The sequence below is a fragment of the Molothrus aeneus genome, chromosome 3 (genome assembly GCF_037042795.1).
Source record: "Molothrus aeneus isolate 106 chromosome 3, BPBGC_Maene_1.0, whole genome shotgun sequence".
NCBI lineage: Eukaryota > Metazoa > Chordata > Aves > Passeriformes > Icteridae > Molothrus > Molothrus aeneus.
In genome coordinates, this window is record NC_089648.1 from 103451388 (window position 1) to 103478386 (window position 26999).

At 37.3% G+C, this 26999-nt stretch overlaps 1 protein-coding gene across 1 annotated transcript in view; it reads right to left on the minus strand.

Moving 5' to 3' along the window:
- The window catches only part of FBXL4 (F-box and leucine rich repeat protein 4), a 62329-nt gene that overhangs the window by 33458 nt on the left and 1872 nt on the right, over nt 1-26999 (minus strand). Inside the window, exons 2-5 of the mRNA XM_066547515.1 lie at nt 22709-22880; nt 21523-22117; nt 12579-12924; nt 5839-6083 (exon numbers count right to left, since the gene is read on the minus strand). Coding sequence (XP_066403612.1) covers nt 5839-6083; nt 12579-12924; nt 21523-22031 — 1100 coding nt within the window. The 5' untranslated portion in view covers nt 22032-22117; nt 22709-22880. The remainder of the gene's footprint in view (nt 1-5838; nt 6084-12578; nt 12925-21522; nt 22118-22708; nt 22881-26999) is intronic.

Below are 26999 nucleotides of genomic sequence, written 5' to 3' on the forward strand. Positions count from 1 at the left end.
TTTAGGAGACATGAAACAGAAACAAAAGGGGGATAAGGTACATGCAGCAGCAGGGTACAAGAATGAGTGGACATGCATGTAGGAAAGAGAGGAACAGGAACAGAAGGAGGAATCTGAGGAAGTCAACAAGCAGCACAGGGCAGAGAACACTGGGCAGAAATGCACAGTTCTGTGGGGACACCTGATCTTTGTTTGAATTAAACAGACTGCTCAGGATAGAGGTTTTTGGGCTGTCTTTCCACATGGATCTCCATGCAGAGCCATATGGCAAGGTTCTCATACTTTCAAAACAAATGTGGCATGGTCTTCATACTTCTGAGACTTAACAGTCTCCGAGTGACTGGCTTCATTGAGCTAATCTGAAAACAAACAACACCCAAAAAAGCACCTTCTACCCAAATCAAAATTTCTTCACATTTTTTCACATACCTCTCCTTTAATCACTGAGGATGGACTGGTTCCTGTTCTCAGTCTCTCCTCTGTTCTGCAGTCATCCATCCCTTTAGTTTTGTTTTTATTATCAATATTTTATACACACCATTTCTGAAGCAATTTCTCTTCATCCCTTCATGTTTGCTATAAAATATGACTGAACAGCCTAGGATAATGTGAACATGCACATTTCTTTTGCTAGACAGTGCATTGGGCCTTTCCCTTGAAGTTTATACTAACATTATACAGCAGCATTTCAGGCCTTTTGGTTGTTCAGTTTTGTTTCTTTCTGGTTTTTGGAGGGTGGGGCTTTTGGAGGGTTTGGGGTTTTTTTCCCGGGGGGAGGGGATTGTTGTTGGTCATAAAAAAAGGAATCCCACTTTCCATCGCCTTCTGCCTATTCTCAAGAACTACTGCTTATTTTTAACCCCCCTACTTCCTTTTGGGAAGTAAGTTTAGTGAAGTTTTCCTGAAATATCAGATATATCTATTAGCAGGCAGGATGATATTTTCTCATGGTTAAACCCATCATGATCACAGGGTTACTTAGCCCACTAACAATTTCCAGTCTTGTAATTCATGTGTACATCGTAAACATATCTCATGATCCAAAATTAAAATCCAGGGTAAAAGAGATAGTATTCTTCAATGTCAGAATGTAACACCTCCCAAACAAAATTCTCAAAATACCTTTAGACATGTGCTTATGCAGGTACTGAACACATCACATTTCCTCCAATGCTTTCTGGTGGATCTAGAACCTATAATTCACTCTTGACTTAATGATCCTCCCTTACTCTATATGTCTCTGTACAAAATTACTGAAAACTCCCAAAAAGTAGGGATCAGTAGTAGTCCTGCTCTCTTTCATCTACTTATCCTCCCTAAATGCAGTTAGCTACATATTTTACATTCCCTTAGTGCAATTAACACAACAGTTTTCTATTATGCTGATTTTACCAAATCTTTTTTCAGTTAAAATCTTCACTACTGATTTTATACTCATTGAAATATATTTGAATTTGGTATCCAAGAGAGAGAGTGGAAAAGGGAAGCAACTTCCATTTGTGAACAACACAGCGTTGTACAAAATCCTTTTCCTTTTCACTTTCCCTTGTAGTGTTACCTTACATTAGCATCCATGTTAGGGATGTTACATCTGTTACTTGACAGATACAATACTGCCCCATTTGCCAGGCCTTCCTTGGTATAAGCCTCCTAGAATCAGTATTTCATTAAACAGCCATTTATGTCTGCTTCAAGCCAACCACATGCTCCCTCTAGCTACTCAGGTCTCCTGTTTCCAGAGCCTGCCAGCAGACAAGCAAAATGTCAAAACCCACCTGGATTTTATTCTTCCTCATTTCACTTCCAAGATCTTGAGAACCCCTCTTTCTTACTTAGTTCTATCTATATGATTACTTGCAGAAGCTCACAGAGGACTTTCTGCCTTACAATTACAGTTTTGCATTTAATAAAATGGTTTGTAGAATTCAATTTTAATATCCTTCTTAAAGACCTGTTCATATATTTTTAAATTCACAGTGATGCATTTCCTTTCAAGAGTGCCACGTTACATGACAGCAGCAGCATCTAGCACAGGTAATTGTAACTCAAGTGTTAAGGTTGGTATGAGTGCAGAACAACTGGGTACACAGAGGTGTAGGAGAAGGAAAAAGAACAAATGGCATCACAAGGGCTGGAACAGAGTTGTGTGTTGGTGGAAGTCAGATTAGCAGGTGACTGACACCCTTGAACACTTGTGCAGGCAGTTTCTCAGGGCACACAGATTAGGAGATGAAGGATAGGAGCAGCACAGGATGGTGAGACCACATGCCAGACAAATTGATTTGGACACACATCTTGGTTCTCTTGGCACATACAAGTATTCATGCTTAAGAGTGAGACTTTGTAAGGTAATTTGGTTTTAAAATTAAGTCACTTTCCCTTCCTCTAGCTATTCTAATTGGTACAATGTTATTTTCTATTCTAGCATGTATTACAATTTCTTTTTGGTAAGTAAATCCTAAAACATGGCATGTAAGTAGGTATCAAGCAGGAATATCAAGTATCCGATCTTGTGCTTTTCTCAACACAGATAAACTATATCAAGAAAAACATGCAAAAAAAATGTTGTAACTTTCTCTCAGCCAACCCTAGTCTTACTAAAAGCTTCTGGAAATTAAAGCAAGAGACAGACCTGATTGTTAAATACAGAATCCCTGTAAAGTCACACATTGCTCCCATTTTCTATGACTGTTTGGTGCATATTTCAGTAATTTCTCTGACCCTCCTTCTAGTTTGACTTCTAGCAAAGCCTCACCAAATTAAATATTGTCAGAACACACTTCTACTAAAGGCAACGAAAGCCTTCAATCGTCAACAACAACAAAACCGTTAAAGAAATATTCCTGGATGTGCTTGCCATGCAAATACTGCATCACTAACCTGAAAATAAAACACTATTAATTCATTTTCACAGTGTAAAATGTCAGATGTAAATAAAAATCCTAATTCCTCAGATATTTAAAGCCAAAGAGTTTAAACAAGTTAATGACATTATCAGTGATCCAAGGAAATCTGCATGCAGAACTCAGTTTTTAAACTGTCATTGTCCTTGAGCTGTTTAAACCTCAGAGCATTTATGCAGCATCTCAATATTTACTACTCCTCCAATCAACTCCCCTCACTCTTCCTATATAGGTCCTACCCTCCCTCACTGATATTTCCCCCTGGCATGAAGAGATGCACCAGACTCTAAAGCCAAGAGAAATGCAGAGCTGCTTATGTAATGCTTGCTGTGAAATCTTTGCTTATTCCCTGTCATTTTACATTTCAGGCTCCTGAGACTGCTCAGATACTCCTTTCACTTTTTTGTACACTTTTAGTTCAATCTAATTTAAAGTTTAGTTAATTTATATTATATGCTGAAATGAAAAATTTATGATAGTAATTTTTAGCCCTAAGGAGTAGATGTTATCAATAAGTTAAAATACCTTCAGCTTTGCCTCAGGATGTTCATATGCCTGAAGCATTCTGTCTTCTCATGATAATACAGTATTTGCTCCAGTCACATTTCCTAAAATTGCTTTTAACTTCTTTTCACTCTAATACATTTCTGAAGAAAATATGTATTTCTTAGTATTTTCAATCATTTCATGCCTAGATGAACATTTTAAAATGACAAATTTATACAAGCTACTACTTATAAGACTGTCGTAAGAAACAACAGATAAAAACATTTTTGAAAGATATTTTCAAAAATAAGATTTAAGCCAGAATAGCACTTAAACATACCCTGACTTGTAGAAACCATAACTTAAACTGTACTACTGTAAGAATTAAACCACCTCTACCAGTTTTGAATTCAACACTGACAACTGTAACTCCAAATGCTGAGAAAAATGCAAAAATATATGTATCCTGGTTTTGGACAAAAGGAAAAATGGTGAAAAGCAAGTCTTGTTCTAATGAATCTCCTCTATTAGTAGATACTTTCATAGCAAATGAGCAGCAAATTTTCCTCTCCTGGAGGCCAGCAAATCTGACAAATGTGCTGATGAAGACCGTCAAAAGAAAAACTTAGGTTGGGGATTTTACTAGAAAAGGCTTTTACAGAAGAAAGGGTTGCAAAATCATTTCTTTAACAGAAAAAAGTTTAAGGCCAGACCTAGTTACAGTGCAGAAACTTTGTTTCACAAGGGAAAATGATAAGCACAGTTTAGACATGCAAATTATTTAACTTATAACTTTGCTTCTAAAATTTACGATTGAACTGCACCTCCCATTCCCAGACTGCATCCATCTCTTCCAAGAAACACTATTTCCTACAGCTAATTTCAGAATTGCAACAATGTCAAATTTTTATTCCCATTTGTTATAAATAAATATAATTCCTTGTAAGAAATAGAAACAGAAAACATTTACTCACAGATTATTTATAGACAGATAATGAATATTTATTAATTAAAAACACTGTATACACATATATGTTACTAGTAATTCAGCACTGAAGAAAAAAAAAATTAGTAATAGTAAAGTAATTTTCAACTAAGTAGAAGTCAGAAATGCCAGTTTCTGACTGGTAAGGTTTATAAGTCTCTGAATCTGGCAATAATTTCTTACAATACTACAAAGACTTTTTGCAGTACTGTATACTAAAAAAAACAATAAATCGTGGAAATGAAAAAAGTTGCCACAAAGATTCACATATGTTAAGTTTTCAAAAGATAGACTTAATAGTTAAGCATCAGAAAGCAGGCACTTCATGATTTCAGAGCTGAATTCCCAATTAAAGCTTGCATATTTATCCTCTGCATAAAGTATCTAACACAAAATCCAAATTTAGGAGAAATTTTTGTACCCAATTCAACAACTAGCCGATGTGTATTTTCTTTCCCTACCAATAAGCACAAAAGAGGCATAGGATTCTTGGATTATACTGGAGGGTCTGGAAAAAGAGAAGAGACATTCCCATTTTGTCATCTTGACAAAATATTTCTTCAATATATTTTACTTCCTCAGGTAAGGAACTTAGGCACGAAAGGAAAGAAAATGTCTGCATACTTGAGTCAACCTTTTTATTCAGAAAACAAAAGAGAGTTAAGACAACTTTCTCAGATATATTAAACATTTCTGTCTCTTATCAGTCACTTTCTGCTTTCACCTGCCATTGCTGATTACCCCTTAGTTGAAGCAACAACTTTTGCTTAAATGAAATGCATTGATAGAAGCTGTTTAACTAATGCAAATGAGCAAAGAAGCAAGAAATGATATCTTAAGAAAGCAGAGAACACGGCTGTTATACAGAGAAGAATCCCTGCAAATTTGCTATTTTAATGACCTACACCACAGTCATATTTTCAGCTCATTGGAATATGCACATGCAACCCCCCTGTTTTCCAACAGGGCTAATGTTTTAAATCACTTTTATGAAAATATTTGCATTTACATTGGACTCCAGTGATTACTTGGCTCATACCATGTGAGCATGCAATCAGTTTATTACTGCAGCCATTCTAATACCGTCCTACTGATGACTCATCTGTACAAAGAACAACCACAAACATTTTCCTTGCAAGATGGATTTTTAAAAGCTCAGTTCTAGCAGCGTGGTTCAGAAGCCCAGAAGAAAGCAAAACACTGCTCCCCCTGGAAGAAGCCTTTCCATCACAAGCAGCTTGGAACATGCAGACTCTTCAGACTGCTATGGACTTCTGCTGCTATATTTAGTATCTCCTACTGTTTTAGCTGTTCCTTTTTTCTATATCATAACAATCACACCCTTTACAGTAAATCCAATACATTTTTTGCCTTTTAATAAAGTTTCAAATACTTAGTGAAGCTACCGTGCAGCAGCTCTGCAAACAGAGCTTGTCAAAACATTTCTGTACATTTGACACTGACCTGCTAAATCCAGAAACAGAGATGGCTCCCCTGTTTCCAGTCCAAGATAAATTCAGCCACTGGATGAGTGTGCAGCGAGACTGTAGGTGCTCCAGGGATGTGTCATTAATCCTTGCCCAGTAAGGTTGTAAACTGAGATGAATGTACTGTAGAGGGTCACAGCAATGTTGATACAGTAGCTTACAAGTTTGTGCTAGTCTACACAGGTCTGGTACTGTAAGGTGACTCAAAATCAACTGGATGAGCTATATTAAAAACAGGGAAAAAAAAGTCACAGATGGTCATATAGCACTTAAAACATTAAGGGAAAACTGCAAAGGAATAAGAAAATGCGTTCTAACTTCAAGGAAAGTAAAGCCTTTTACTCAAAAGTAACTTCTCAAATAAATCAATTAACTATTAACTAGAACTGCACTGCCTTCTCAATTTGACAACATGCTAAACAAGAAAGGAAAAAGCAGATCAGCATATGAAAGCGACAGGAAGCTTTCAAATCAAAACCCATGCTAATTTAAACAGTGATATATACGTAAACACTATGTTTATATATTTCCTTTCACTAAGTCTGCTCTTTCATTGAGCAGAACACAGAACTGGCATCCTCCTTCTTCTCTGTATTTGGTTTTTAAGATGGGAGATATTTGCAAAGTACATGGAAAAACTATATCATGTCCCAGTTTCCTCACACCCTAAACCAATTTCAGATTTATTGCTCTTCTCGCTGCTTTAAAAATCAGTGTTTTGTCTTCTATCTTAGGTCCTCTCCTCTGGACTATGCAACCGGATTAAAAATTCAGCATAATCGGATCTCCTTTTACGATCTCCCCCTTGCTGTAATACTTTGAGAGCATTTTTGTTCCACACCAGAGTAAAATCTGAACAGCAAAACCCCTTTTTAACTGTATCAGTTGAATCATCTCAGCTTCAGAATAATCACCAGCCTTTCTGACTAGCATCACTGTAACAGTTTTTGTAATAACTTATGTCACACTCAGAAACCAAGAAATATCCCTCCTCTCTGTTTTCCTTTCCAAGGAATGATCAACACAGACATAAATACTCTCTTTAGGAAATAAAAACGCCCGACAAAATAAAGAAATCTCCTTTAGCCTAGGAACTGAGAGAAAATGCACTTGAGAAATGAAATCTAAAAACTAATGTTTACTTTACCAGAGCTGTCTCTAGCAGATGTAAGTACCTGCACTCAAGTTATATAACTTAAATTGGCTGTTATCAAGCAGAGTGGGAAACAGTAACTCACCGAAATGAATCAGTGTAAATTAAAAAAACTACAACTCACAAATCAACTCTAAAGGAAGAGAATCCTGTCCTTTCAAAATACCAATGTTTCATTTTGATGTCTTAGAAGGATTCATAAGACAAATCCGCCAAAAATCAGATAAAATCTGTGACGTAAAATGAAAATGGAGCTTTTTGTGAGATCCAAACAGATTGTACTTCCAATGCATCACTTTATTATGCAGCTACTTTCCACCTCCCCTCCTCCCCCCTTCATTTTTGGAACAACAAAACAATTCAACTTCCTGCAAAATGGAAAATGTTACTTCCTACTCAGCTCCAGATTTAGTATTTAGATTTCCAACAAGATCTACGTATCTTAAAACATTTTAGTTTAACTCCAATGCAAAAATACAGTGTTTGATATACTCCAGTTTCTTTCATACTCGGTTTCAAGCCTTTCATCTTCTCTTCTCCTTGCTTCTCCTTTTCCCCAAAAACAGCCCAGGCTTTTGTCTCTGCAGGTCTCTGGAACTCAGATTGATGCAGAGGACCAGCACAGACATTTCAATGTAAGAGCATATATATAAAAATATATATATGCACATATAATAACTGCAGTTACATTATAATCAGCAAAGTTTGCACCCAACTGACATTTAGGAACCTGTTAACATTTTGAAACCTAAAATATCCAAAATAACTAGCAGCTAAAGACATAATCCCAAGTTAATATCTTGAATTTTGCAAAATTTCAGCTAATCCACACTATGTCAGTCAGCTAAATATCTATTTTATTAATGCCTTTTCCCTCAGATTTTTCTTCCATGGTTTCTAAATCTGAAAGGTCAGCAGAGGCTGCACAATTAGCAGACAATTAATGTGACATAATACCTGATAAAAGCAAAGTAATACAAACTTCATTCAATGAGAAAAAAGCTGTTTTGTAACTTCTGAGCAATACAGAGAGTGGTGAATGAAACTATAAATGACTGAACAATGTCCATTTACACTAACTGATGACTTCAATGAGCATTTTGTAACACACAGGATGTCTTTCCACACCTGAGATGAAATTGCCCATGTCTCAATCAAAAAAATCTATCTTTATTTTTTACTGAAATTGCGCTACTTCATAATATATGGAATGAAAATATACAGTGAAACGTCACTCCTATGATATTATGTTATAAAGTGCTTTTTCCTGGCTTTTGATTAAACAAAACTAACAGGTTCAAAATGTACAGGCTAATAACCATTAATCACCATTAGCCTGGAGTCTGGTGTCTGTCAGAAACACACTTTTTGTGTCTGTGTACCCTAGCATAAAGTACAATTTGATATCATAATGAGTATGCGACATGATGTACTGTACTGTGCTACGCTGTGCTCGTGGTGATTCCAAGAATGCTACAGAAATGAGTACCTGCTTTGAAAGCTAATCTCATAATATAGTTTCTCACAAACAACAGTTTTTACTGTGATTTTTTTCACAGTTTTTACTGTGAAAATTTATGACAATCATTATTATTTCACACTTTCTTATAAATCAATCAGTAAAAACAAAGTTTATCGGAAAAAAGACAGAAAGAAAACAAAATATAATTTATACAACACTGATTGCCTTTTTAGGCTATGATGGACTAAGAGTACAAGAGGACTTCCTCTCGCATTTCCAGGGAAAATATGGCATATGTTAGCTTTAAACCAGGTGTATTTTTTGAACTACCAAATAAAAAATATCTTAAAAAAAAAAAAAGAGCTTCTCACCAACTACAAAGTTTGCCTGTAAGCCCACACAGAATTTCCACTCCTCAGTACAGGGGGCAAAACTTTACCAATGGTGTAGTTTCTAATAATACTAATAAAGCTTACTGAACCAGAAGCTTCTCTGATTTTTTTAAGCTTTTTTGTTGAAAAACAGCAAGCAACAACAACCATTTGTACTTATAAAATACCTTCTCTTGCTAGAGCACAATAATGCCCAACTTGGTTTTGTCAGAAAAGAATGTCTGGATGCTGGTCAAACCTACAATACTCGTACTTTCTATGAATTTCCTTTTTCAGTTCTTCCACATGAAGATGAAATGGTTTTCCAATAAAAAAATACACTGGCCTATGCAAACCACTCATTCAGACACAGACAAATGAACAACCTGCAATTTTTTGACTCTTGCAACTAGAGCTGCTACAGCTTAGAATCCATTTAATTAGAACTGATATTAAAACATGCTCAGGTAAAGGACAAAGGATATGTGCACAAAGATACAAAGAGAGAAGACACGAAGAAGATGGTATTTTAGGGCTTTTGACATTTCTCAGCATAGTTTAAGAAAACACACAACCCTGGTTCCACACAGTACAACTTGCACCAGCAAACACACACACATTTATTAGTGCATGTGAACACCAGCAGACATGAATAGCTCATGAAGCTTGTAGGCAGGTTTTGGAAAAATCAGCTTCAAGGAATGACAAAGATGTCATTTATATCCTTCTATACAAAAATTTTTACCAAAAACATATTTTGGACTGCAGCATGCAGAGTCTTCTGACTCTCCTCTCTGGAGAAAAATAAGCTGGGTTTTTAGTAGCCAGCACATCTTGGTGAGTCTCAAACTGCACAACATAGATGCTGTGGCAGGTGTTCCTCAGCTTTCCCAAAATCTTTGAATTTGGTCAGGCCTTCAGACTTCAAGTATTCCTGCAAAGCCAACTAAGACTAAGGCCTTACTCCTTCCACTTTACAAGCAGCACAAGATGGTCAATGATCTGGGAAGGGAGACAAGTCTCTCCTCTAAAATCCTTCCTCAATTTTAGGGTAGTTCTGGAGAAGAGATCATAGATAGTACAAGCACTCCACAGTTAATTAACAGCTGGTTAACACCATCCAAGGTTAGGGAAGGAAAATTCTCTCACTAGGTCATCTAAAAATTTACAGTCTCTTCTACAGAAGTCTGTGCCCCGTGAAGCTGAGAATTTTCTGGGTTTTTTTTAGACAGGAGCAATCCTAAAATGCCTTTGGAGTTTATACTGCAGCAAACCATTCCTAATGCCATTTTGAGGAACAACATATCCTATGAAAGGATAGTCTATGGAAGTTTCAGAAATACAAAGGCAAAAACAAATAAAAGGCTGGAGGAACTGATGCCTACTTAGCAAAACCCACTCAGCTTGCATTATTTTGTGAATTACAGAGGATAGTATGGAAAAGCTTCAAACAGCTCAAATAAGGAACAGGCACGTTTATGAAAACTTAGGGCAGCTACACATTGACAATCAATACAGACCTACAGAAAAGGTACAATTTTTCATGGAATGCATCAATCAAAACTGGAAGGAGTCAGCAATTGCCTTACTTCTCCCACAGTTTGAACACTTCCCCTGAGAAGCTGACATTTGTCAGTCTTAAATAGAGCATGCAGAGTACTGCTTCCATATCCAGTGTGATAAAAATTGTCAGACCACCAAGTACAACATTTTTGTTGCTCCGATGCCCAACCCTTACAGCTGGACTTGAAAGTAGGAAACTGGGATTTTACAAAACCAGTACAGAAATAGTCTTTTATAGCTTCCTGATGAATATTCCACCCATATTTTCAGTTTCTTTAAACCAAGGCAGAAGAAAAAAAGATGCTCTTGGTATTGACAGACCATATAAATTTATTCATGAAACCAAACATGTTAAAAAATGGATAAAAGAGAAATCTGGTAGACAAAAAGGAGAGCAGAAAAACAAAATAAAGTACATGGAGACAGAAGCTCATAGGCGCAACAAGACTATAGAAATACTTCCTAAATTAAAATTTTAATATGTGTAATCAACCATTTATGGTTTGATTCAATGATCTTGGAGGTCTTTTGCAACCTTCATGATTCTATGATCATGTGGGAAAGAAAAGAGATGAATCAATCTCCCTGATATTTTAGTATATTACAAATCAATTTATCCAGCCTTTTCAACAAGAAAAATTCCTACATTTAAATGAAGTTTTATCTACAATTAATTTCCTTGAATTACTAAAACCAACATGTTTTCAAACTTTCAAACAATTATGCAAAGTACTTTCTTTACTTCAGTACTGTCATGCAAGCATCAACAGTAAAATATATTAAACACCATGTGTACTCTGGGGAAAAAAAACAAACAACCAAACACTACTAGAGCTAACTCATGATAAAAATAGTTTCCTTATTTATTATTCCACTGCATCAACAAAAAAAGAACCTCAAACCAAACTCAAGAGGTTTGGTTTCAAGAGAAGTTTCAAGACAAGACAGTAAGAGTTGTTACATTCTCTTCCTTTCTCTTCCCTCTTTACAAGCACAGCAAACTTCTGCAGGCTACCAGGGTACATGGTCACCCAAGCACAGCCTTCATTTGTCAAATTGGGGTACTTAGAGTCAAAAGATATGGTAAGACTGAAATACTATTTGATTAGATCAGGCATTTCTGCAAGCACCCTTCACTCCATGGCAGCACAGCTCACCCTCCCTTTCAAAAGCGAGTCTGGTTCAAGCCACAAGCACTCTGAGCATTTGCTGAGTTACCACTGAATCAACACTTGAGCCTCTGCCAGACTGCAGCAGGAACAATCTTGTCTCTGCCCAAGTCTGACCAGCAAGTAAAGGCTCCTCTCCACGCTGTGCCAACAGTTTATTTCAGGAGAGGTGAAGATAATTGTTTCATCTCTCAATTCTTGCTCCAATCAGGGTACAGCTGTACCCCCCTGAGAATTGCCTGGCCTGCACATGGTATTCAGCAATCATACTCCACAATTTCATTATACTGGAAATTAGAGGAAAGAAAATACTCATCTACAGACTCTGAGCACACTTGCAACCATCATGCTATCAGGGGATCTGAAAGGAGCTAATTCACAACTGTTTTCTGTGCTAATGACAGAATAAAAAGTAGCAAGCATAAAAAGAAGACAGTGTGCTGAAGTCCAGCCATAACATATTTTACCTGCACCACAATTCAAAACTTAGCTGGATGGAAAAAGCTCATTTAATAGTAATATAAAAATATTATTGCACTTTCAAGAACAAAGCTCTCTAAGTTTTGTAAGAGAGAAAACAGGAAAAAGAACTTTTAGCCTATTGCAAACTCTTCCCACTTCCAGATGTTGACTGAATCTTTTCATATCTCTTCTGTGTATTTTCTTTGTCAAGTATGAGGACTAAAAACCTACTGGAAAACTGCTAAAAGCTTTTAAGTTCAAGAGCTGGAAATTCAAGGCTAGAGTATCTGGTGTAAAAACTGTGCGTGAGTGCAAAGATCCTTGAGAAGTAAGAGTGCAATAACTATGAAAATACTTAACATCCACCCATGGAAGCAGACAGACTTACAGAATTCAGGCATACCTATACAAATGCAGGAGATTCACAAGGAATGCAAGGAACTGAGAAAAAACAACAATCCTGACCAACACTCTGTAAAGCACCTTTGCACCCTTAACCATCAAGAGAATTATTGAGGGTAAACATGCTTTTCTTACCTCATAAGGCAGTTTATCAAAATATCCATTAGTTGGCCATTCCCTGAGGGTAACAATGCTGAACTGTTTATTTAGGGCGTCCATTCCACAGGCAAACTTTTCTTCATCCTCATCTTCATCTATATCATTCATATCAATCATTGAAGTCTTAAGTGAAAGCACAGGCCTCTCTTTCACACCATGTAGTACTACTGCATCCAGTTCAGTGTAATAGTCCAGAAGAGAGCTGTTCACTTCCAGTCGGATCAAGTTTGTGGGAAAGTTGATCTGTTTGATGCAAGGTGTGAACTGCCGAGCCTGAGGACCATTCACCTTCGTAGGTGCCTCAGACCAAAGTACTTCCCATCTGGGAAAAAAAAAGACACACATACAGTACAGGAATTAAAATCAAAGTTCCTAAGGCAATTCCTGAGCACAGTAAGAGGGCAATATCATCTGTCAGAAGTATTTAACAAGCAAGAAAAAGGCTGAAAAGATGATTTATGATACTTACATTTTCCCCAGATTTGATAAATATCCTAGGGATAAATTTAATTCCTGTTAAACTCACACTAATTCATGACCTTGGCATATTTTCTCCACTGAATAACAAAACAAGCTGCAGACTCACAGTCACTTGTGTTAGTGCTATCTGTGACCAAGTTTATCTAGCAACTCACAGGTAAGGTAATGAAACAAATGGATTGCTGATGTCTTCACAATGATGGCCTGTTAATGCAAGTACACAGGGAACACTCTTGCCATGTAACCCAAAGAGAGTCATCTGACCTCTTACTTCCTAAAAAATAAAAGAAAAAGGCCCCACCACTCAGAGTCTTTAATATCAAGCCTGTCCAAACTACAGTATTACAAATTACTAAAAAAAAAAATAAATTTTACTGTGTTTATCTGCCTAGGCAAGCAAAATGTTCCTTTTAGAAGTAATTCACTGAAAAATTAGCAAAGAAAGTAGAAATTTCAAGTCATTTTTGAAAGGGTCCTTTGCAAAAGATGCCAGAATTTTTGAACTGCTGAACTGAAAAGTCTTTCTCCTCTTTGGTCCAGTGTCAGACAAAAGAAGTTCAAGGCACATACAGAACTACCATACATAGTATGGTACATACCTTTCACACACAGACCACCTTTCTCCTCCACCAAGTGACAGGGAAACCTGCTGCCAACTGAGTAGCCTGGAGGAACCAAGTCTTACATTCCTTGGATTTTCAGCACTCCCAAACCCCAACTTCAAGGATTTCTCTCAGACTTCTTGTCCTATTACATGAATCTCAGAAGCATTCTAGATAGAGTTCTTACTTCCCCCAGTAAGTACTGGCTCCTCAGTACCCCAGCATCTTGGCTTCCCCTACCAGACACCACTACTTTGAACTTACAACAGAAACAAATGCTTTAACTTTTTCCATCGTAACAGAAAGTGAAAAAAATGCACGGATTTTCATTAAAACACTGCACACAGCATAAGTAAGGTTAAGAAGTTTGATATTTGGGAAAAAAAAAAAGGAAAAAAGAGAAATCCACATTGGCCATAACTTCCATCTCACAATGAACATTTGAACATTTTCAGGTATGCACAGATAAATTTTCCTATCCTACATCATGCTGCTCTCCAAGTACCTTATAATAGAATGGGAGACTTGCAGAACTCTTACGTCCAAAGGAAAAAAAAAAACCAAAACCGAAATGAACTAAAACCAAACATACAAGAGTAGTGAGCACATGGCACATCAAAGTACTAACACAGGAGAGTGGACAGCTCTACCCTAAAATTAACAGTTTTCATAAGAGAGACATAGTATTAAGAAAAGATTTCATGAATTTACAAAATGAATGTCTACCCATAGCAAAGTAACAGCTGTAGTCCCACTGTCACATCCTCTCACATAGGTTGATTCTCTAAGCAAATACTCAGTGCTGGCAAGGCACATGACCTTCCTTGAGCACATCCAGATCACCATCTGACATTTTGCTTAGACACTTCCATCTATCCACTCAAAGTATCCTTAGGGAAACTCAAAGGCTATTTTTTCACTAATCTAACACATATTGGACCATCAACTTCTAGCAGAATGGGTCTGTTATTGACTTCTCCTTTTGGACCCTGGAGAGAGGATTATCTAGCAGCAGCAGAGCTCTTGAAAAAAATAATGTATCTGGAGATCTGGGCTCATCAAATTGCAGTGCAATAACCAGCTCCAGCAGGCAGTAGCTAGTTCTCAGTCTTTGTAATAAACTAGAGAAAATGGAAGACACTTAGCATGATTTCACCATCTTGTGAAGCTCACATTGCATACCAAATGCTGATGAACAACAAAACCAGTGACAATTTTCCACTGTCCTTGTCATACTGTTTACTTCTCATCAACAGCCCACCAATCTAACTTCAAAGAAGTTAGCTTTTGGTTTGTCTGGAAAAACCTCAAGTTTATCAGGTTGATTTGATGATGTTCTCTGCCTTGGTGGCACCACAAACAAGAGCAGGCAATAGCAGTTGCTCTGAGTCAGGGCTGGCAAATCTTTCCCATGTGTAGGCATGGTAAACCCTTCCCATGCTCTTACCCCATTACTACAAGTGGAAGTGATCTCTTCCTCTGGGATCACCATTGTGACACTTAAAGAGGCTGCAGGTAATCAGAATGGGAGTGAAGAATTCACATCGGGATCAAAAAAGTCTAAATTTCCAAGAGGCTTCAGGAAGAATTTCATTCTTCTGTTCTGGAATATTCTTTTCTTATGATAATCCACCTAAAAATTTCTCATAAGAAAGGCATTTTGACAGTCAGTCCTGGTCTGAGGATCAAAATCAGTTTCCCTAGGAAGGTCTCCTGCATCTGTTTCAAGCTTACAATGTTCAATAAGCTATTTAACCCAAAACAAAGAGAAACAGAATCCCAATAAATACCTTTAAAGAGTCAAAGGATTTCTGCCTGCCCCACACCCCGAGTTAATTAAGTAGCTCTCAAAAAATCAAGTAGAATCAAATGAATTCAGGTAGTACATTGTCCTCCAGTCTTGCAGATATACAGTAACAGCTGATCAAAGATGTCACACTGAGAATGCTTTGATTAGAAGGTCTCATCAGCAATGTGCTAGAAAGCAAGGCGTGCCAGGCAAAGCCTGAATAAGAGTCAGCAACATCTGTATTTTCTCTAGTAATTGAAGAAAAGGATGACATTAAGTGAGTTTCTCCATTCAGCCATGGACTCAGTTTTCCCATTAAATTTCTCTCTGTCCCATGAAGACAGACAGGAACTCAATTTTCTCTGATACTAAAGACTCCATATACCTATGTGGTAAAGGAAAAAAAAAAATCCATCCTTCTTCCTTTACCATGAAGAAAAATACAGTCTAGTGATTTCTAGGCCGAGAATCATACTTGGAAGGTCTGTGTCAAATGATAGCACATATTTAAAGCTTGCCTAATTTTTTGTTGACCTAATGTTGTTGGAAAGGTTTTTAATGGTTAAGATGATGCCTGAGCAGACCTGGTTACTTCTGAAGAAATATATGTAATAAGAGAGTCTTTGAAAAGGGGGTTTCTAGGAAAAGTAATCAGATTTCTCTCCAGCAGTACAAGATTAAACTTTGCTTGCAATTGCTGAGGTTTCTTGTATTGTCAAATCGAGATAGGTGTAGAAAGTACAAAAAGCACTACAAGCAATCCAATAAATGCCTTGCCTCAAGAAACTAATAGCTGAGTTAAAAGCCAATAGAAGGGAGAGTTCCAGATAGACCAACAAGGAGAACATAAGGAATCTCAGCGAATATAACCACACCTTTGATGAAAATGCAACTTGTGCAACAATTATAATCACATGCTGCTCTTAGCCAAGCAACTGCACAGCAGAAATCTGTACATTACCTAGGAGAAAACATCTCCTGCCTGCAAACATGCCAGGGATACTTCAGCACACTAGTTCAAACCAACCTGGAAAGTGTACCCCTGACCTCAGCTGTGAGCTCATAAACACAAAAGGCAGGGGAGACTGGCAAGATCATGAGCACAATTTAAGAATCATTCAGATTAAGCTGATAAGCAGAGTTCAAAGCAGTCTAATTATCATAAGTAAATATGAAGAAAATTTTCATTTCTACCAAGAGTTCAATTCTGAAATACCAGAGACAGCAGACAGGACTCCAAGAATGGTGAGGACATTTAAAACAGCAAAAGATACTTCACGTAACTGCGCTGTTTACATGAGCTTTTTAGGAGCTTCTCAAAAATGACTGTACTCCATAAACTCAGAATTCATTTTTCTATGACAGGCATTGAAACAAGAAAAAGCTGTTTGCCTGAAGATGTCAAAACAAGTTTTAAGTAAGGATGCAAATGTCTAGAACTTGTGTGTTACACATAGGTGAGATACAGGCCTGAAGGTTCCTTATCACGCTCGAATGTGTTGATGGTATCAGCAGTGTTTTGGGTGTTTTCATCTGAGATTCTCAGGGAATAAAAGGTAGAGTGAAAGAACCATCTGAATGCCACTCTCTACAAGTAAGAACTCATGATATTTTACATTCAGTACACTGCCTTTCTGGTTTCACTCCCTTTTTTAAAGGGGGTAGGGGGGGCAGAGAGAGAGGTTCCATAAAACATTTTGATCCCTGTCCAGGCTGCTTAAATACAATAAATTTCCCATTGGAAGGAGAGGGAGCCTTTTATTTTGTCCATCTTCATTAGCTTGCTGCTCTGGTTTGTAGCAGCTTCTGTCTCTACAGGCTTTAAGACTTTCAGAAATAGAAAGAAACTTTGCATACAGCAAATTCAGTTAAGCTTGGAAATACTGAGCCATGCTCAATTTTCTAGTAAAATTCTAAACAACATGAAATTAAGCAAATTAAATAGAAATTAAAAACAGGAATACACAGGCAGAATGGAAGTGGTCTCAGACAAATGATCATGGTATCTCACCCGTGAGAAAAAAACTAATAAGTGTCACACTTTATCTGTAGCGAACAAGAAAAAAATAATCACAAGATAATCTCTAATTATTGAAGAAGCAATCATTGCATTGCAGGAAGGACATATGCTATGAAGTTTTACCCCAAGTACAGCCACAGATTCCAGACTTGTTAGGAATCTCTGATTTTGAGCTTTCAGAAAAGCACATGAATGTACAGTATCAGTATAACACATATATGACATAAAAGCCACAGTCAAATAAAATTTTAGAAGACCACAACAGGAGAATAGGGACCACTTTTTTGTTTCATATTACAAGCTTAAAAACCTAAGTTATTTTTATAAAAGGAAAAAGTTGGAAAAGTTCTGAAACAAATATTTTTGACTTTCCCTTTAAACAAAGACTAACAACAACTATTAAAAATGTATCAAAAGGGCTAACAGTGAAGAAGCCACAAGGGAATCATCAACAGTAAGCCTTCTGGGTAAAAAAGGAGGAAAATAAACAGAAAAAAACCCCATTTCTCTCATCACAGAGGCTAGCTAAAATTTACCCATCAATCTAACACACAATGAAAAACAAAGAAAACACTCTTGGTTGGGTTCAGCTTATGCTGCATTTTTCCCCAGCACATGTGTGCAGAGCTCTGTTTCTTCCACTGGTTGAAGCTTGGTGACAACTCAGCATTGTCACCAAACCCTACAAACACAGAATGTGCACTACTGTACAAAGTCCCAGGGCCACACTAGTAAAATAATCATAACACAACACAATCAAAAATAGAGATTGGCTTCTTCACCACATAAAAACTGAGACTTTATGTTACAACATGTCCATAATCTCAGACTAATATTTTTTTCTTGGGTTTTCTGCACTTGGTTAATTCACATAACAAATCTATACATGGAATGTTAGTATAGCTTAAGGAATTACCTACACTTCTCACTAGTCAAGATATGAGAGGCACAAATGAAAAGCACAAAAGGTTTCCATGTGTAAGAACAGCAGTTCCTCTGACATTGATGATTTTTAAAAATTGTTTTATGTAGAGAAAAGTGATGTAATGCCTTTTGTGTTTGAAGCAGTGAAAGACATGAGAGGACAGAGAATCCTCCAGTTGCTGGATGCTAGTTAAACCATAATAAAAAAAACATCAAACTGTCATGTTCTAAGCATGAGGATTACTTAGAAACAATTGAAAATCCTCTGAGAAGTAAATGCTTATTCCCATTCCATGAAGATCTGACCCCCACCTCTAAAGACACTGAAAAAGCTCACCTGAGACAGCATCATATAAAGCTGCAATAGCAGTGCTCAGTGCACCAGCAACAAAGGAACACGACCAAAGAGCATCTTCTGAACACCTGCATGAGCTGTTCTTTCATGCAACTGAAGCATAAAGTAATACATTGACCAAGTAAGTGGGTGCTAGCAATTTTTTAATAAAAATATATAAAATTCTCTTGAGCAAGAACTGTGATACACTAGCTCCTCCTAAAGAGACTTGTAGCCTAGAAGCTTTTGTACTCAACAAAGTTTCGACTTCACTGACAGTTTGGCCTTCTTTGTACATCAAGTAGGAGCTGGTGAAAGAGAACTTTCCTAATGACCTGCCCTTTCTACACTGGTGTTCAGAAACACGTACAGTGTCAGCTGATAAAACGAAGCAGCACTGAAAAGTTTCATTGGTAATAACTCAAGTATCAAAAAACAAAGTATCAAATTAGTCAGGAGAGGAAAACAAAGTTCTAAGTGCCTTTTGAGTAAGTAGGTCATGGCCTTTTTTAACAGAAGAAAATAGTATGGCAGTGCTTCAAGACTAAAACATCAGTTAAACAAGGAATCACCTGAGATTACAGCAGCATTCCATCTTCAAAAACAAGAATTCTTAGTTCATATCTCAGAGAATTTTTGGAAGTAAAAACAAGAGATCAAGAACAGAAGCAGAAAAGAGACTGCACTCTTGCAACTCTTCAGATTCCTCTCACAAAGGTGAGCAAATGAACAGAGAAAAAATATTGTGTCCCTTATGTGGAGAAAGGCTTCCTTCATCTTCCCTTCATGACACCATACATAAGACATGGCCTTCTTTAGAAAAAAAGAGACAAACCAAATGTTCAGCTCCAAACACACAAGTCCTGCAGAGCAAAGGTAAGCAAACAGAAAAAAAGCATCCCTCTAACACTTCTCTAGCATCAAGACTAACAATTATTGAAGAGGCAGCACAGACTACTCCTTCCAAGGATGCCTGAGACAACCTTTTTCCAACAGAAATGTTAACCTATGCAGGCAGGACAGGTGGCATTCTTGCCTACAAATTAAAAAGCAAGATTGTACAGAAACTTCATCTTTTGTTACGAAGGACATCTGAGCTCTCACTCTGACCACACCTCAAGAGAAGTCATAAAGCACATACCCAAAGTTTTATATTAGTATTTTCACTTTCATCTCCCTTTAGCTCTCTGTACAATTTTCTCTTTTTTTGTGTACCTAATTAAACAGGTCCTTCAGTTAACTATTTTTGAGCTTTCCTCCAATCTGTGTTTCACCATAAAGAAATAAGATCTACATCACAAAATAAGAAAGTAAAATGAAAGTTCACAGAGTAATTGCCCAGAAGTCATTTCACATTAGGTTCTGAATTTGAAAGTCTAAAGCTGCCTTCACCACATACCAGTCTGGAAATAAGTTCTGTATTACAGTGCCAAAAGCACTCATACTTCGAAAGTTAGGTGGCCTGTTATTATTACTTTGACCTATCACTGTTCTTTGAATTCAGATGTTTACTTTAGAGCTATACAACATATCATATTCTCATTAGACCTGTAAAACAAGCAACTGCACTTAACCAGAGCAGATGACAGAAGCATACAAAATATATTAACTGGGAATTTTGAATATAAACTATGACACCTGATTTTCCGAGGGTTTTTGAATGAACATCAATGGCCCGGTATTAGAAAGCAAGGGATAATAAGTTAGACCTAAAACCATACTTTTTAGTGGCATCTGTAAAAGGTAAGTCAGTAAAAAAATCACCCAGCATCCACACTAGCACTGCTTATACCACCAAAGTGTGTATTTCATAGCAATATAGTATTTGCTGGCATACTAATCTTTACAGGACACATTTTGTTTAGTATTTCTTCTATGGGCTCTCCCTTCCTTTCTATCTTTGGTATGATTTTGAGATGGAATACTTTTTGATATGGAATACTTCAATTGCATATCCTGACAGCTTTTCCCAATGCTTTTGCCCACTAGATGGTTTGACCTGTTCACTTTCTCCTTCCATTCCTATTTCCTCACCTCCTCACTAAGAGCTTCTCACCTCACACACAGTGTTTTTCTTTACTATCTTACCATTCCCCAGATTACCACACTCCTGATCCTGCAACTGGAATTTCATCAAGACTTCCTACTGTAAGGAAGACCAACAGGATCATATCTGCTTCTTTTAGATGAAGTGAGTGTAAAAACAAGTTCAGCTCACCACCCTTTGACCATACCAAAAATAAAGATCAGACAAATGGTATCACCTTTTGTCTGACTATTCTGTGCTTCTGGTTTCAGCTTCATTTCCATATGAATAATTACAGTGCCTAATTGTACTATACATTCAACCTAAAGCATGCAGAGAAGAAAGACCCCATGGCTACTTGAAGCAGGATGATACAGCAGCCATGAATCCTCAACCTCTTTTACACAATTTTCTCTTCCTACTGAAGGAAGAGCTCAGACCTACCACTTCAGAAGTAGGGTTTTATACAGATATAGTAATCATTGCCCATAAAAATTCCAACATCAAAACTATCATTACACAAATTAAAGTTGATATTAGGAGTTGCATTAATTCCTAAAAAATGTCTACATCTCTGAAGTTGCTATCAAAATGAGACACCACAGTTTTAAAAACATGAAGAAATAAAGAAAATTTTAGTCAGTCAGAATCAAAACTGATAAATATTAGGAAGCAAAGTCCACTGAACAGCCCTATTTGTAGCATTTAACATCTCACAGGAAAGCATAAAGAAGAAAAAAATTACCTTACTTCAGCTGGTGGATTTTGTGAGTAAGGATTTGCAGAGCATGCCAAAATCCTGACTACAGCTCCAGGATGATAGGTTTCCAGAATGTGCACTGCAGTGGGATAAACTGGTTCTTCAAAAGCAAGTTCCACATAGTCCTGGCTACAGAAGGTGGATGGGGTCCTCTTGAAAGGCAGCCGAGCGCTCGGGCAGCGATCCCACCAGGTCCCGTAAGTTCGAAAGACAGCGGTCTGGGTGAAGTCACCAGAACTAGGGTACACGTTGGGAATCCCTGCTAAATTCCACATGGTATAGGACATGCTGTTCTCACTGCCATAGTGAGAGCTGAAATCCAACACTTCTTTGGCATACTGAACTATTTCAACGTTGATAGGTAAGGCGCGGGTGTTCGATTCAATAGCCCTCCGACTGTTCATCTCTCCTCGCGTCGCTGTCCTAGCCCGGCGCCGAAGGCACATGTAGTAAAACATGCTCAGAACTGTTAACATGGGAAACACTGGTGGCATCTAGATAGGTCTTAGGAAGGTGCAAAAAGTCAGGAGTCCTTTGTAAGTTGCATTAACTGCCTGTGGTGTTTTGGAAAAGAGCTGAGCTGATAAAACAGAATGAATAAACACAGTGAGCAGATACAGGATTCTTAGAAAGCAAATTGTGCTGTTTTGAATAGTGTCTTAAACAAAGTACTGCTACTAAAATATTAATAAATTATTGTATTTTATTGTAAGACAATTGTTTAGTTGGAAGCTACTAAGTGTTGCTTCCCATTTACTTTTTACCTTACTTGACATTTATTTTTTGTTTAAAAAAAAGAGAAGACTATGAAGAAACATCAGCCAAAACCAGCCCTCAAGCAACAAAAGAACTAATGGTCAAAATAAGCATTATCTTTAGGGATTTATTACAAGAAAACAAAATTGCAGTGACTCAGGGAAATTAATTCAAGTATGAAATTAAATTTGGCCCATGCTGTAAACAACTGTGAAAGCACATCTGAAGATACACCTTCCCATTGTGAAGACACCACTCTTAAAACCATTGTGAATGGTTTTACTTTCTTAAAAGAAGAGTAAATGATCTTAAGAGTGAAAAGAAGGAGCTTTTGGGCTGGTAATCTAAACTTAACCCACTGCTTCCTCTATCAGAGCACTAATCTGAAACAGAGCCACAAAAATACTGCCTTTACCGTCTGAAGCTGTCCATGACAGCACACACCAACAACAGAAGGGTCATCAGCCTCCTGAAGGATGCTCAGAATTCACTAACAACATCATCTTCCTTTAAACCATGCAACAAATGAGGTCTTCAAAAGAGTCCTGGCATCAGAAGCAGAAGTCCCCATAGAAAGCATTTTAATTCTGACAAGAGAAAATATTTTCATTAAGGTAGCAATTCAGTTAAGTACAAAATGTACTAGATCTGCATACTTTAAAAACCCAACACAAAATATACAATTAATTAAGAATATCAATGTCTTTTACACAGATGACACCAACACAAGTAAAACAATCAAATAAGCAGGTTTAGCAATTAGAAAAAGCTAAATTAAAGGTAAGCTACTTTAACTACTTTACTAAAGTTTTCTGTTTACAGCAGTGAAGAAGCATTTATAGCTGAATGTTCTCTACAGGACACAGGAGGGCTGTATCATATTCCCTACTAATAAAGATCCTCTTACATATGCCTGTCCCATATTGAGCAGCTGCTCCATACCTGCGTGATGTAAACTGTGAGTTTTACCAACACACAACGAAATGTGCAGTGTATTCTCTGATTTCTGCTGGCACTACATGACACACTAGGGTTATGAATTCACAAACTGTTTCTCACAAACTTCTCATTAACTTGTCCACCAGCTTTACCAAGAGAGAATAAGGAGTATTGCCTGTAACCCATTAGAGGCCAAACAGGGATGACTAAGCATGACTCCAAATAGAATAAATGTTTCTTCAACAGCCCCTGCGGGAATTGCCGCTTAGTTTACCTCAGGATACACACTGTGGTAATCTCTGAACCAACAGATGTGACCCTTCTATTGCAGAAGACACCTCAAGTAACAACAAACACGATGCTTCACACTGCCAGGCAGACAAACCACGTATTTAATGTTTGCAGTGGGTACAAGTGAGACCCTACTATAGCGTTTCTGGGAGCATAAGTTTTAAAGTAGGGTAAATTACTAAACAAATGGAAACTTTTTAAAGTCTCTACACAGATCTACAGTATGTTTTTTAGGTCAGTTGCTTGCTCCCATACTCACAAACACACAGAAATGTACAAACAGCTCGTTTTAGCATAACTGTTTCCAGCAAGAAGGCACTTGTGGTAACAGATAAGGAGAGGCTGCACTATTTGCCCATTTAACTCCCCACAGAAAGTTTACTAATGAAGTGCTCAATTCTCACTTTCTTGCTTCCTACTATTATTGGCCTTTTGTTTAGTTTCACATGTTGATGTAGCTGTCCAGGACATAAATGACTCCTGATACTCAGTGCAGAAGGGAATGCATAAAACAATATGCCAGATTTACTTCAGGCTCCCCTGAAACACGAATGTCACAATGACACATTTCCCACAAACAACCCAAGCCACCTTTCAGAAAAGACACTGGGAAAAAAAAATAGCACAACCCTGAATCTTTCCTCCTTAAAAGAAAAAAAAAAAAAAGAAACAACTCCAAACCGAAAATAGTTATTATTTTATTTTTTCAAAGCAGAGACACTTTGATGTAAGATGTAAGTAAAGATTACAAATACATTCTCCTCCTGGATTTTCCCCCTCTTAAAAAGAAAGATCTATTTAAAGAATATGCCAACAGACATTAAACTTCAACAAATTTTCTGCTATCAAGACCTGAAATCATGGCTAGATCAGCATATACACCACCTTCAAACTCAAAATTTTCATGATTAAGAAAAATACGGCATTACAGATCTCAATTTTAAGAATCATTCAGTTGTGGTACTTGAAGATCAGTGAGAATCACTTATCCCACATATGCAACCTACACAACCTGATATCTGCACTGCAAACTCCAGGCTTCCTCTGGCCACAGCCTGCAGTTCTTGTGGCACTGCAAAACCCAGCTGTGCTCCTTATCTAAGCTTGTCCAAGAGCAGAAAAACCATCCAACAGTTCAGGGCTGTACGTCAGCTAGCTGGCCAGTTTAAGCCAGGTCTAAGAGAGGAAATAACCTGAAATCACGCTGCAGATTTTCCATTAGCAGTAATGTTCATTTGGGTCATTCTCCCTCTAGCAACTTAATAATTTCATAAAACCTGTAAAAATTTGAAATCCTTGACACTGACACAACTTCATCAATTTTGGCTGGCATTGGTCAACAGGTCAAAAGTATATCAGTAGGAACAGAAAGCTTTCATGTAAACTTACTAGTCTAAACAACAGAAGTGGAGGCAAATGAAAGAGTTAAAAACAATATAAGATATAGTAGCTTATAACAAGAAAGAAAAAACCACTGTAAAAGAAGGATTAAATAACCATTAGGACTACAATACAAATAGGAATTCTTCTTCTGGCACTTTAAAAGAAGCATTAGGAATTGTGCAGCCTTAAAAAGACAAATGAAAAATTGCTTCAGAGGTTAAAGGATAATAAGCTAGTGAAAGAATTACATTAAATACAGATCAGTAGGGCCAGATGATACAAAGAGATTTTTTCAGGAACAACTAGAAGTCAAGCTGATTTCTAATTAACAGGATTTAACTTTGCAAAAAATATAAAAATGCAGACTCAGGTCTATGCAAAGCATCAAGATAAACAGCTCTGGAGCTCATGTACATGCAAAGTTTATGTCAAAAGCTCCCCCTTCCCTCAAATTGCTTGATTATTTTAAAGAGATCCACTTAGGCCCCTGTAACTATGCCTTTTGATCTCTGGCTGGGTCTTTAGCCTGTTGTATATTATTAATTTTTTTTTTTTGTACAGGCATAATTATGCTAAACTAAAGTCTAATAAAGGTTTCTTGTGTGTCTTTTCTTGTGTCTCCCCCCAAGCAGCAGCCTTCTACATCTTTTGTTTCTTTTATATGTATTTTTTTTTCCTGGCAATACCATTAAATAGACTGAAATAGTGCTATGGAACACCAGAACCAGTTTCCAGTCTGATCTCCCCAAACCATCTTGGTGAGTGCTGGCTTGAAGAGGGAGCAAGACTGCACAGGCCACAAGTCAGATGAGCTCAAAAGACTACCAAAATGTTATCTCTGCTTTTACAGACAGGACTCCAGAAAACCGCTTTGGACTAGACTTGGAATAAAACTTTTTAAAGAGATATTTTCTTTCAAAATACATTCAAGTCCATCACATTATTTACAATTTCTCCTACCCAGACTATTATTTAATTTATAACTATTTCAATTATATGGGCAAGCTACCTTTTTCTAACTCTTCTTTTCTTCCTGCTATACATACAGAAAGGCTTCTAAGACTGTAATTCACTATTTCCTTCTTCCAAGCACAGAAAACCTTGGCAAAGTAAAACATCTTACAGCTTCTGTACAGATCTCATGGGAAAAGGCACTAATTAAGCTAAAGCATTCAAAAGCACTAGATCTCTTCACTCTATTTTGCCTTTTTACAGGCAGTTTTTGTATACAAATCTATTTTCAAGCTTTGAAGCAACCCATCCAATTAATGACTCCTGTACTTGAAAACACAGCATGAAGCTGAGTCAGGGCAGGTTTAGGTGGGTATGAGGAGAATGTTTTTCACTCAGAAGATGGCTGGGCACTGGAGCAGGCTCTCCAGAGAAGTGGTAACAGCACCAGTCCTGTGTGAGTTCAAGAAGGATTTGGACAATGCTCTCAGGCACACGGTGTGACTGCTGGAGTGTCCTGCGCAGGGTCAGGAGATGGACTCAATGACCCTTCCAACTCAGGATATTCTATGATTCTACCTGTTCATTTTGGTTAGTTTGGCAAACACAACTCCTCAACAGCCACAATTTTATCCCATACAAGCAGAAACAGTAGAGCTATTCACCAACCAGACTGCTGAGAAAAGGTGGGAAGTACACAGAAAAATACTTGAGATTTCAAAGGGCTGTGAAATGAAGGATGTCTGTGAAAACATAACAAGTAACAGATACTAGATTTAGGGAAAAAAAAATATGGCACATTTTATCCCTGAGCCATCCCTGGAAAAGCACATGATAGGAAAGAGTTTGTACTATTTCAAGAGAAGCAAATGTTGTAGATGCTAGTCATGCATACACCAGGTTTGATTTTTAAAGCCAGTGAAGTAATAACTCCTATTTACACCAGCTTTGCTAATCTCACATTTGGGAGCAGTGAGCAGTTCTTCTTCATTTGACTATAAAAGAAACAGCAACATTGACAAATTACAAAGAATGTATAAATGACAAAAACAAGGGCTCATATGATCTCTGAAGAAAGATTAATGCAATTTAAGATGTGTGTCTTAGATAAAAGACAGTAAATGGGAAATCTCTTAATTATC